Genomic DNA, 12,754 nt, shown 5'->3' on the forward strand with positions numbered 1-12,754 from the left:
GTTTGAAAACATCCTTAAAGATCGGCAGAAAACTGCGATCGGTGCACTCCTGAAAACCTCATTAGCAGACTTATGCATGGAACAGCCAGTTGTTAGGTTTACTGTTTTCACACAGCACCAGAATGGCTCAGCTTTATTTCACTTGATAAATGTAATACTTTGAAAATTATTCCTTTGTATTTCCTCTAACATGAAAAAAAAAAACTGCAAGGAGGCATATACGTTTTGTCTGCTCTGTGCAAGTAGCAACAATTATAGTAAAAATGAAAAATAAAACATTTTGAATTAAGCAGAAATTAACTGTTTATATTATATACATATAGATATAAAGAGCTGAGGCTCTGCATTATCTCCATTAAAGGAAGCAGGTTTTCTATTACGCAGGACGTGAGCAGTTTGGTGAAGCCTGGAAGCTAAAGTTTTACTTCAAGTGTCTCCTGTTGTAAATCACCATTTTTGCTCGGCGCTGCACGGGTTAAACCGAGGCCTTTCTGAGAAATGATGAACGACACAAAACGACAAAAACAGGCTCTGGCCGCCGTGTGACGGAGGTCAGTGTGGGAAGTGGCGCTGGCGAAGAATGAGAGCAGGTGATGAATGGAAGTGGGCATCAATTATTGGAAGTCAGGCTCCTTGAGGCAACAATGAGAGGATTTACAGGCTGTGACATTTTTCATGCCCTCCAGCATGCTACCTTCACGTACCGGGGTCGATAGCTGGGTGAAATACAGCCTGACCTGAGCCTTAAATGATTACCCACAAGCCACATGTTTTCCCGCCCCGCTAAGATGTGTAAATACTTGGAGGAAACGCACGTCAAGGCATGCCCAGGTTCCCGACGCAGAGCAGCGGCTATCTGCAAAAACCCGACAACCCGCTTCGTTTACGAGCCGATGTTTATGCTAGATAGCTTTTCCCCACATTTCTCAGTCGCTGACAAAGACCAAATATAAAGTGATTACTGTCAGTCAGGATTTGTCCCTCTGAAAGTCTGAGGGAGATGAAAACGACGCTCTTTATGCCACATAGCAACAACCAAAGACTTTAGGCATAAACACTGGAATAATTATCATGCTCCAAAACTTTGCAAGGACTGACCGCCCCTGTCATATTAATAATTACTTATTTCATTCATATGACTCTTATAGAGCCTCAGTGAAAACGTGTTTATTATTATTAACTGTTTGGCGCAAAAACACTGATTGAAAATTTATTCACTGCATGTTTATGTTTGTTAGGGTTGAGATGGAACTGAACATGAAAAGGTGAACATCAACCCTTTAAGCCAGTCAGACAACCAGCACAACAGAGACACAATCAAAACTGTCAGATGACTTATTACCCTTGATAATAACTCAGAAAAAGTCCAAATTAGGATGTATTTTAATTTCTTTCCTACTTACAGAAAGTTTCTGTTTATCTCATAGGTTTGTGGTTTCTATCCTAAAGAAGAAGATATAAAACTTCAGATATTTCACAACGAGATATTAACATTCATGGAAAGACCTTACACAACCTTATATTAAATCAGAAAGTACGGCGGCCACAGTAAGAAAGACTTACAGTATTCAATTATACCACATGAACTGATCAGTACAGTACTGCGAGGAAACACAAAAGAAAACATTTTTCCCATGTCCCTCCGAGGTTCTCCGTAATTTTCTACTTTGTGCTGGACTGTCAGAGAAAATCCTGGTAAAACACCTGGAAGTTCTGCTTGTAACCAAGCAGAAACGTGAAAAAGACCAGGAGGCGTGAACTGTTCAGACATCGCTCAGTCTAAATTAGACTCACAATGAACAGATGAAAATACTCCACGACCTGGAAGTTTCAATTCACCAGACTCTTAAAGCTCCATTAGCTAACATTAGCTAACAGTAGCACAGCAGAGACAAAAGACGCCCAAACTCTCAAGTGTTGCTGCTTGAGTGAGAGAGTGGGGTGCGGGGAGGGGGTGATGCACTGTTGGTTTTGGATTCATGAATCATCGTTAGTTAAGTTTTTCTATGGGATGCAAAGAAAGGAAACCAAACATGATGTTTAAACATTCAGATACAGTTTTTTTTTTTTTTTTGCCATGGCTGTTAAGTATGGAGGAGCTTAGAAACCAGGCTTCAATCCCCACATTGTCTTTAAAATGATTCATCAACTGACCACAGCAGAGTGAGGCCTTTTCTTTGTGTGGCTGTTTAACATCACATTATCAGCAAAGGTTTTGTCATGGAGGGACAAAGACTTTTTTCCTTCTCCCCCCCTGCCTATTTCATAGTAATAAACACTCCACAAGCTTAAATGGCAGCATGGACAAAAGGCTAAGATGCTAATTTATCTTCTCCATATGACCCTGATGCAAATGAGGGGAATGAAAGCAAGCAATCAGTTCCCTAATTGGGTTCGGGCTATTGCAACTTGTTAAGGGCTCCAGATTAAACGGCAGGTCAATTTCTCATTGTGACAGATACTGTATTCATTTCACAGTGCAACAAAAGGAATCGGACAAGAGTTGCAAGTAATCAAGCTGATGAGAGCGACGAAAATAGACCACGGGAAAAAAAAAACCCACCATGTTTTATTTTGTGGTATTCAATACAGAAATCAAAATAATCACACGGTCGGCTCCAAATTTACGTCCACATTCACATTTAGATCTTTCAAATAAAAGTTAAGACATTTTCATCCAGCTGGTGACAATGGCTGCTGCTGCTGCGCTCTGAAGCATCGGTTTCAAAGAGTTCTTGGAAATGCGACTCTTCAAGAAAAGATTGCGCTTTCCTGTTAATCACCGGGGGAATTGGAGGAGTGGAGCTTCGAACTGTGTTCCGTGAATGTGTGTTTCATTTAAATGTGGACAACAGTGATGTGAATTTCCTTTACAATAATAATAATAATAATAATAATAATAATAATAATAATAATAAAAGACCTTTTCAGCAGGAATAAGCTGAAAAACGTGCGTGTCGGCAGTGAAATGGAGCAAACTTTTTTTGTTGTTCCTGTTGTAATTATTGTCGAAGCACAAATGTAGGTGAACTCAATGTGATTTTCCCAATAACAATCATTACATGATAAAATTATGGATTAAGAGGAGAACAAACTAGAAAGAAAGGGATTCAAACAGTTCTTACCCAGTAGCACAGCGAACTCTTGACCGCCTACAAACCTAGCACTTCGGTTGAAGTGAACCCCGAGCGGATCCAAGTACACCTCGCTCCAAACGCAGGAAGCAGACTATAACGCAGGGCATTCTGGGTAAATACAACCAAAACAAACAAGTGTCTAGCACTCAGCGGGAGAAAAGGCTCTTTTGACAGAGAAATCCTACAACTGCTAAAATCTTACTCTGCTCCATTTTTGTTTACATTTTGTTAAGAAGGAAGTTGCGCTCTGTTTCCTTCAGTAGTTCTTGGTGCAGCGCCCCCACAGGCGAGGAGGTAAATGGGTTTTCAGAAACGTTTAAAGCGAACGTAGCATCTGAAAATATAACCAATGTTGCAATCTGCCAGATTATCAGGTGTGAAAACACCCTGAATGTGTTTAAATGACAAGGTTGTTGCGAGGAACGTATTAGCTGCTGGTACGCAAGAAGAAAGGAAATCAGGATGCAGCCAAACTTTTACTGCTTTGTGAAAGCTTTTGTCAATAGTGGGATTTAGGGATTAATACCACGGCAGGGCATTTTAAACATAATTCAGTCCACATCATCAGATTTTAATTACAACATTCCCTCCTTCTTGAAATATTAAACAGTTGAAGTTGTTGACACTAAACAATAAGAGAGAATCAACAACGTTGAAATATCCTTGGCTTTATATGGGATCGTGTCACTTGTAAAAACCAGACTTTTTGCAAGAGCTTATTGAAAAACACACAGAGAATAATTTTTTCAGGCCTCAGCGCGTTTCTCCAAAATCCACAGACTGGTGTTTGTATTATCATTCCTTCAAAGAGGATAAGCAAACAGCAGCAGGCCTGTTGGGAAGGTCGTGAGGTTCTGAATGAGCAGAACGTTTATTCTATACCTTCCCTAAGAAACACAGCGACTCTATTTTCCAACAGAAGAGAGTAGCAAATTACAATAATAATCAGATCAGCCATCCCTGAACTAAAAGCTGCGCATTGAATTACTGCATCTGAAATGTTCTCCTGAGGGGGAGTGTGGAGGATTTTGCTGCAAAACCATATATCACAAAGGAAGGAGTGGGAGAGGAGGCTGTCGTGTGTGCTGGTTCAGCTCCGTTACGACGTTCCCCTTTGCTCTCGTAGGGAGGGGGAAACCAGCTAAAAGCCCTCCAAACCAAACAGTCTTTTAACAAGATGCACTTCATTTTCCCTGTTTGCTTTAGTTCAGGGGGTTGGGCTTCGTCCAGGGAGCTGGCATGTTGATTCCAGCCGCTTCGTGAACCCTGACCTCTCGCTCGCATTCAAATGGCTTGCGGGGGGCAAAGCAGCGAGCGCAGGGAGGAGTAAACGGGGATACATTTTGAAACATTTTGACTGCATCAATCCAGCGTGAAGGTGATGCCTGCGGGTTCAACGGGAGTTCATGGTGTTAGTATCGCGGGCCTTTCATGGGTTCAGATCAAAAAGGCTTTGTAAGGTATGCCAATCAATGCACATGAAAACAGCTGGTCTGCATGAAAGGTCAAGGAGAAGCATTTTTCACAGCTGAGCAACTCAAACCTCGTTCTTTAAACCTAGCCAGCCCTAGCTGGAGCAATAAATGGATCTTTCTGGGGCAGTTTTGGGTCCCAAAAAGACTATTTTTCCAAAAAATCTTTTAGATTAAAAAATAAATAAATAAAAAAAAAGAGAAAAATCTTAGGCCATTATTTTTAGAAAGGTGACAATAATATCGGAAAGAAATATGAAAAAAATCTTGTTAGATGTTGCAAGACATGAGGTTCGCCTTGTAAGACAACCATGTAGCATGCGCTACAGACGAACATTTTAAATAATAGCATTTGCACCTGTTAGCATGGCCCAGTCAAAGTTCAGAGCTAAACAAAGTGAGGAACATTTAAAAACATAATTTTGATTGAAAGTCTTGAGCTCTAGTTAGAGCTTACGGTGTTTCCACAAAGTATCAATTTATGTCAATCAAGGGGGGCTGAATTTAAATGCAAGCCACACTTTTCAGATAACCTGTGTGAGTCAAACAAACAAATGGGGCTTCTGCAAGGAGTAACCTTGTGAAATATTACCCCAAATCAACAAACGTGACACACAGCCACAGGGACTGGAATGTAAGAGAGGAAGATTCAAGAGCTGAACACATTCTCTGTGACACAAAATAATTCAACAATGAAATAAACTTTCCATTTTCCTGTTTGGCATCAATACTCTGAGCCTAACACAGACGAAGAATCAGCTGCAGCCATTTTTTAAAAAATCAAAACAGACGCGCCAACACTCTGGGAACAGGAGTACTTTAATGGCCATAAACCAAACCATTGACGGTCTGCGCACACACACACACAGCACAGACCCCAAACCCCAGAAACAAAAATTAAGAAAAACAACAGGCAAAACATGAAACAACTATGCAGAAAAACGTCCAAGAATCCCAGCCTTAAAAATTAAAGCAAATAGGTCCAACCATCCTACAAGGGTTAAAATATAACACCGCCACCTAGTGGTGGCTTTGAACTCAACCAGAGAAATCTCTTCAAGAGCATTTTTAAAACGACAAAGCTTACACTCTTCCACACATTATCCGACCGTCAGGTAAGCATCCGAGCTAGAGGCACGTTTTAAGCACAGTTATAAAAAGGCACATTCATTTGACGATCCAATAAATGTTACGCAGTTAAATACGTGTTCGTACGCATGCAAAGGACAGGAACAATTTTCTTAGTTTCTTAAGCTCTTTTTAGTGTGTTTTTATCCACTTGAATCGAAGACCCTGCGTGAAAGCTCTGCATGTTGCTTTTTACTGATTTTTAATTCCCTGCGTGTGAAGGGAGACCCAGTCTGCTGGTGAACTTGTCTCGGTCGATGTTCTTGTGCTCTGGGATGTGTCTGAAGGTGCAGTCATCCCTCATGCAGCCCGTCGTCCGCCAGAAAAAGCACTCCTTCTTGTACGTACTGTTTAGACAAAAATAAAAAAAGCTCTCTCAACTTCAATCTGTAAAGGTGGAGCTGCTACTGCCGCTTGAAGAAAGAGTGCAGTGTTCTGACCTAAGACGCTGGTAGGACTCCGTCTCTCCAGTGTGGCCCTTAAAGGGATATCGAACAGTCAACGGAGCGCCTTCCACTTCCATTCCCTGAAAAGGAAACAAAAACGGATCTTATCTCGAAGGTCGTCTGTATCTTGATCATCCACTGTCATTAAAATTAAACAGACAATATACTGATGGCAGAACTATTAAATATGGGTTTAGCTGATTATACATATAATAAATAGAAGATAATGGGGGGAAAAAAAAACATTTTGAGGTTATGCTTCATGCTCCAGGTATTTTTTGAACATATTCAGAAAAAAACGGTCACGAAAGCCTGAAAATCAGATAAAAGACTCCAAATTCTGGATCCTCTTGATGCCGAGAGGCTTCAAGTCTCGAAACGTCAGCTCCGCATCTCACCACGACGACCCGGAGTAAACAAATACGTACGTCGATACACTGGATGGCTCTCTCGCAGTCTTCCTTCCGGGTGTAGTTCACAAACGCACACTGCAGCTCCAGCAGCATCTTGATGCTGTACACCTTCCCCACTCTGAGAGAAACAAACACCGACGACGCCTTAGCAACACGCAAGGTTAAATTGGTACAAAGAATTTTCCTACGACGAGGAAAAAAGAAAAGATATATTCTAACCGCCATTTTTGTTTATTTCAAAAAGAAGATTTCAGGTTTTTACACTTAAAGTTTGGTTTAAGTGAACTCAGGATTTCATGCGGAGGGGTCAGTGTTATTTTACAGAAGTTTATTCTGCATCAACAGAGTAAACAGTCGGGGACTCAGAGTAAAGAATGAGTCACTGGGGTCTGTAGCAATGAACAATAAATCAATCAACCAGCTCAATAATTTTCATTTGCATGATTTATCGGTTTCTATTTTCTCTCTTTCTACCAAAAACTGGACGACAAAAGCTTTGGTCTCAACTTCAGAGTTTTCATAATTCATTTTATGTGATGTTTCTGGGTTTTATTTTAGGTATTTAAAATATAACCACTGTTAAATCTGCATTAAAATTTAAAGTTTATTGATCTTTGAGAATGTGTTCTTGCATTATTATCTCGTTACTGTCTCCAAACAACAACATTGCCGTTTATCGCAATAACTTCTGGGACAAGCAACATGTTGTGGTCACAGGCCTGTAAGTCAGAACTCACCTGCTGAAAAGCTCATGGAGTTTTGGATAAGTCATGGCAGGACCCAGGGTTCCCACCCACACCGAAAACAGCTCTCTTAGAGAGAAACACACCGTTATTCATCTTAAATCAAAAGTGCAGATCGCTGCTCATTTCTGACACAAAGAACTGAAAACAAAAAAGGACAAAGAGAAGCCGACGTCTGAAACGTGAGCGACCGCTTACGGTTTGACTGAACTCCTGGAGCGAGGAGTCGGCGACTGGGATTTGGATCTGATTTGGCCCAGACAGTCGATGTCTTTGACTTGCTGCGTTCGTGGACGGGCTGCTTGCAGGACGGTCCACTCTCCGTCATCGTCCTTCTCCTCCTCCTCTTTGTCTTCATCGTTGTTGTCCTGATGCGGCGGCTGGTTGAATTTGTCCCAGATGGCTCGAGCCCCTGAAGGAGGAGGAGAGCGGACAGTGTGGAGCAGCTGTAACATTCAGAGAGAAACTGCTCAGTGTCTTTTATTTTTATTTTTTTATTTTTGGAAACGTTACCTCCAGGGTCTGTGCGTCTGTTCCTGGCGAACAGAGCTTCCACGGCTTCCTCGAGGGTCGGGTGAGCTTTGAGGGCCTCGGTGCTTTGCGCCCAGGAGAAACCCATTTCCTGCGGTAACAAAAGCACACACAGCTTCCTAAATGTGACTCACTGTGGACACACCAGCTGCGTTTCCGCTGGGCGCATAATAGCGCAACTTGACGTCTCGAAAATAAATTTAGAAAAAGTTTCAGCGCTAGAATGAGGTGGGTTTTTTTGTTCGTAAGAAAATTTTGGTGTTCCACAAATCTGTGACGGAAACACTTTTTCACTTCACTCTAGTTACGTGACCAACAGTCGGACGTGTCCACTGGCGACGACAGGAAGTAGTAGGAGTGCCACGTTTCTTTAAATGACTTCTTTTGTGAGTAAAATTAACGTGTGATTTGAATTTCGTTTCTCATTAAAAAGGAAAATTTAGATTTTTTTTTCAATATAAGCTGAATATTAAAGTGTTGCACACATTTGTAACGGAAAGGCAGCTATGGAGAACTTTTATATCTATTAAACTTATTGAACACTTTGTAAAAGCACCTTCTGCTGCGCTGACAGCAGTAGGACTCTTTGCACCTCCACAGTCGGACGTTTTGGGCGATTTTTTTTAGCAAAAACATTTCAAACTCCAGAAATTAAGTTTTGCCTCGGATTCAGGTGGATTTAAGTCTGAGGGTCCCAGTAAATTTTCCACACTTTCCAGATTTTTTGCCCAATAGGTACTAACATTAACTTCTGATTCTTTTGTTTTTACTTTTTTACCTGAGTCATTTCTTTATTTTTCTCAAACTTGTAAATAAAAAAAACCCCAGCTTAACTGGTCTGAATGCAGCATACAGATATCAACACCCACCATAAGGTGCAACGTCTGCGCTCGTTTCAGCTCCTGTGCAGCTTCAACACTGGAGCTCTCCAGCGTCAACACGTCCTTGTAGATCAGGGAGGCTTCATGGTACCTCTGAAGGAGTCGCAACAAAAACAAAGCATTAACTGACTGTTGTTCTAGTAACCGATTATTCCAACAAACCTTCTGCTGATTAATAGAAGATAAGCAAAACTGGCACGTTCTGCAGATTATTCGTATAAAATATATTAAAAGATGCAAATAAACTAAAAGGACAACATTCCTTTAGTGAATTTGAACCAGAAGGAGCTAAAACCACAACCTGAGGAATTTTAGGTAAAACATATTCACAAAGATGTTTTTCCTCTGAAATGCAAAATGTATAAATATTTTTGTACAGTTTCGGGTGCATTGGTTTCTTTTTAGCGAATCGCCCATTTTTACTGGATCTATAAACTCTAGTTAAAGATTAATCAGTTGGTTAAATTAGACGATGATTACTTAAACTAATCGACGCAAACAAGAAATGGGAATTAATGTCAAGTAACTTGACTTAAAAGAATATACATATTGTAACAGAATGAAACAAGAGATGCCAGCAGACACTCTTTGTTTTACCTTGAGGCCGCAGAGGGCTTTCCCTTTCCGAAACAAACCCTTTATCCATTTGGGCTCCATGGAGAGCGCCAGGTCGGCATCCCTCAGGGCGCTTTCATACTGCTCAAGCCTTTCATAACACAGAGAGCGATTTCCAAACAGCCTGAAACAGTAAACATAGTTTAAAGGTCATTTTACGTCCGGTGATCTTGTGCAGTAGCGCAAAAGGTGGCTATGCAGTGCATGCAACGCATAGGAGCGCTGCACTATATGGAGCGCAAAACGATGAGGGGGATTTTTTTCTAGTCAGCATTTTATGTACTTAACAGCTGTTTGTGTATGAAATGATCAATAACAGAGGAACAGCACTGATTAGGCGCCCTCCCCTCCTGACAGCCGCTCTCCCCTCCCATACAGATAACTTGAGCAGCGGCTCTTCGAGCTGAGGCGCGTTTTTTTCTTTTAAATTTGTCGTAATGCCTCGACAACAGGGAGCTAAAGATGAGGCGCAGAAAACACTTCGGGGCACAAAACAGAAAACGGAAGAGGGGGAAGGATAAAGATGTTGAAGAGATGAAGAAGAGCTTTTGAAAGTGGTTGAAAGACAGAAGGTAAGTAATGTCAGTGTATCAACAAGAGAGTTGTAAATATTCAGGTTAGCTTAAGCTAGCCTAAAATGACAGCTGGTTGTTATTGTCTCCGCCCGTGTTGAACCAATACGGGACGCGATTCACACACATCTCAACAATAAGTGTAATAATAATGACCAAAACAAAACACGCGAAATATTAGGGTCATATAAATTGTTGCGGGACCTAAATAGGACTCTACGAACTGACGCTGTTGTCATGGTTACCTAGCGGACACTACGCAGCCGCAGTGAGCTGCTATCAACCCGCGCCTTTTTAAAATGTCCACCCGATACTACACCGTCCTTAAAATAAAACCTCTGGCAAAAATACAGATGGTAGTGGGAAGAGACAGGCTAAACCATCACAGTGAAGCTTAATAGGGGCATTAAAATAAATAGATATCTTTTATAAATAGTGTTTTGTGGTCAATATTATTTCACCATTTTATTAATGCGGGTTGCCAGTTTGGATCAGGCTTCCTATCAAGCCGTAAGAATGATAGAAAACATGCTAACAAAAGGGGCGCCGGTGAGATGTTCGCATCCACCTAGGTTTTCCACCTGATTACTTTGCTTTATTTCAGCACCATGTAATTCTGTTACTGCTATTTAAAGCAAATGTGTTAGGTCAACTTAATATATTATGGCTATTCTAATTTAAATAAAATGAGTTGGCTCAACTTATTTTATTATGGTTATTCCAATTTAAAGCAAAGTGTTGGCTCAATTTAATTTATTAAGGTTGATTGGACCCAATGTAATTTAAAAGAGCCAGCCCAACTAATGTGCAACGCTTTGGACCAAATAATTTACTTGACCAAGATTAACGGCAATTTAGTTGAGACCAACTTTTTTTTTTCTCCCAAGAGTTTTTGCGGCGCTAGTGACTCGTATTTTTTTGAGACAGTAGGCAGACAGGGTGAGGACTTGGCAAAGGTTGCCAGGACCAGGAGTCGAACCAGCAACGTCCACATCGAGGACTAAGGCCTCCAAACGTGCAGTGTGCTAAAACCCTGCGCCACCACAACACACTGGAGAAACCAACTTATGTTACAGTGATACCTTCACACTAATTATTAAGTTGATCCAACTCATGAAAACTAAGTTGGCTCAACAAACATGCCTCATGCTGAAAGAAAGCTATTTAATCGTGTGGAAATCCTTTCCATGATTTAATTACGTTAATTCAGACATTTTTTTTTTTTAAAAGTCAAAGACTTTAATAACTTTTTTTAGAAAATGTCTGAGAACTTTTTTTACAGTTCTTAAATTTGTACAGTTCTTAAATTTTTACAGTTCTTAAATGCACTGTATCAGTCCATTTAAGAACTGCACTATTACAGTGCAGTTCTGTAACAGTGAAGATATTTGTTTTCTCTACCCTGCAGAGAAAACAAATATCTGCACAGTTCTATGATATATATATATATATATATATATATATATATATATATATATATATACACATATACATATGTACATATATATGTATATATGCATATTTATATATATGTGCATTTATATGCACAGTTCTGTGCATATATGCATTTATATATATATATATATATATATATACACACACACACACATATATATATATACATATATATGTATATGTGCATTTATACGCACAGTTCTGATATATATATATATGCATTTATATATATATATATATGCATATATGCACAGAACTGTGCAGGTATTTGTTTTCTCTACCCTGCAGAGAAAAACAAATATCTACAGTTTAATGTGTAACTAAAACCGCTTTGAAGTTTTCCCAGGCACAAAACACTTATGTCATATAATCTCTCGTGTCCATCCATCCATCCATCCATCCATCTTCTTAGTTAATAAGTTAATATTCTTTCTATCTCTACCGGTTAGTGAGCGAGAAACTAAGATAAATTTAAAAGACACCAATTAACTGAATCACTTTTTTCCCGAAGGTAGGAAAAACCGGAGCACCCGGAGAAAACCTATGTATTGAGTTTAATAAGTGTTTCGTAGAAAAAACACAATGTCCAGGACAGGGAGGAACGCAAGTTATTAATTAATGAGTTAATCTAAAGTTGATTAGATTAACGCAGAAAATTATGAATATGGCCAAACAGCGAGAATAAATAAAAGTCTAAACGTTATAAGTTAATACAAGAGGCGTATACGAACTGTCCGCCCGTCCGTCCGTCCATCCATCCCTCCATCTTCTTTCGCTTCAGATCGCATAAGTTAATAAGTTAATATTCTTTCTATCTCTAACGGTTAGTGAGCGAGAAACTAAGATAAATTTAAAAGACACCAATTAACCGAATCGCTTTTTTCCCGAAGGTAGGAAAAACCGGAGCACCCGGAGAAAACCTATGTATTGAGTTTAATAAGTGTTTCGTAGAAAAAACACAACGTCCAGGACAGGGAGGAACGCAAGTTATTAATTAATGAGTTAATCTAAAGTTGATTAGATTAACACAGAAAATTATGGCTACGGCCAAACAGCGAGAATAAATAAAAGTCTAAACGTTATTAGTTAATACAAGAGGCGTATACCAACTGTCCATCCATCCATCCATCATCCACTTCAGATCACAGCCTAAGTGAGGATGACCAGATTCCCTCTCCACAGCCACTTGGTCCAGGAGTTCCCAGATCACTACGAGAAACCTCCATAGTGTCCTGGGTCTTCCCCGGGGTCTCCTCCCGGTGGGATGTGCCTGAAACACCTCACCAGGGAGGCGTCCAGGAGGCACCCTGACCAGATGGTCTCCAAATCCGAGGCCATGGTCTCGGATTTGGAGGCACTGA

The 12,754-nt window shown here is 40.3% G+C and overlaps 1 protein-coding gene across 2 annotated transcripts in view; it reads right to left on the minus strand.

The window, feature by feature from the left end:
* Positions 1-5,409: 5,409 nt before the first annotated feature.
* si:dkey-33c12.4 (uncharacterized protein LOC560112 homolog) overlaps positions 5,410-12,754 on the minus strand; it is a 46,545-nt gene continuing 39,200 nt past the window's right edge. For both annotated transcript variants that reach the window (XM_044142854.1, XM_044142855.1), the window contains 8 exons: positions 9,349-9,490; positions 8,740-8,844; positions 7,853-7,961; positions 7,538-7,751; positions 7,334-7,408; positions 6,612-6,714; positions 6,178-6,263; positions 5,410-6,084 (listed from right to left, as the gene is read on the minus strand). In XM_044142854.1, coding sequence (XP_043998789.1) covers positions 5,940-6,084; positions 6,178-6,263; positions 6,612-6,714; positions 7,334-7,408; positions 7,538-7,751; positions 7,853-7,961; positions 8,740-8,844; positions 9,349-9,490 — 979 coding nt within the window. In that variant the 3' untranslated portion in view covers positions 5,410-5,939. The remainder of the gene's footprint in view (positions 6,085-6,177; positions 6,264-6,611; positions 6,715-7,333; positions 7,409-7,537; positions 7,752-7,852; positions 7,962-8,739; positions 8,845-9,348; positions 9,491-12,754) is intronic.

This window comes from Gambusia affinis, linkage group LG16 (genome assembly GCF_019740435.1).
Source record: "Gambusia affinis linkage group LG16, SWU_Gaff_1.0, whole genome shotgun sequence".
Classification (NCBI taxonomy): Eukaryota; Metazoa; Chordata; class Actinopteri; order Cyprinodontiformes; family Poeciliidae; genus Gambusia; species Gambusia affinis.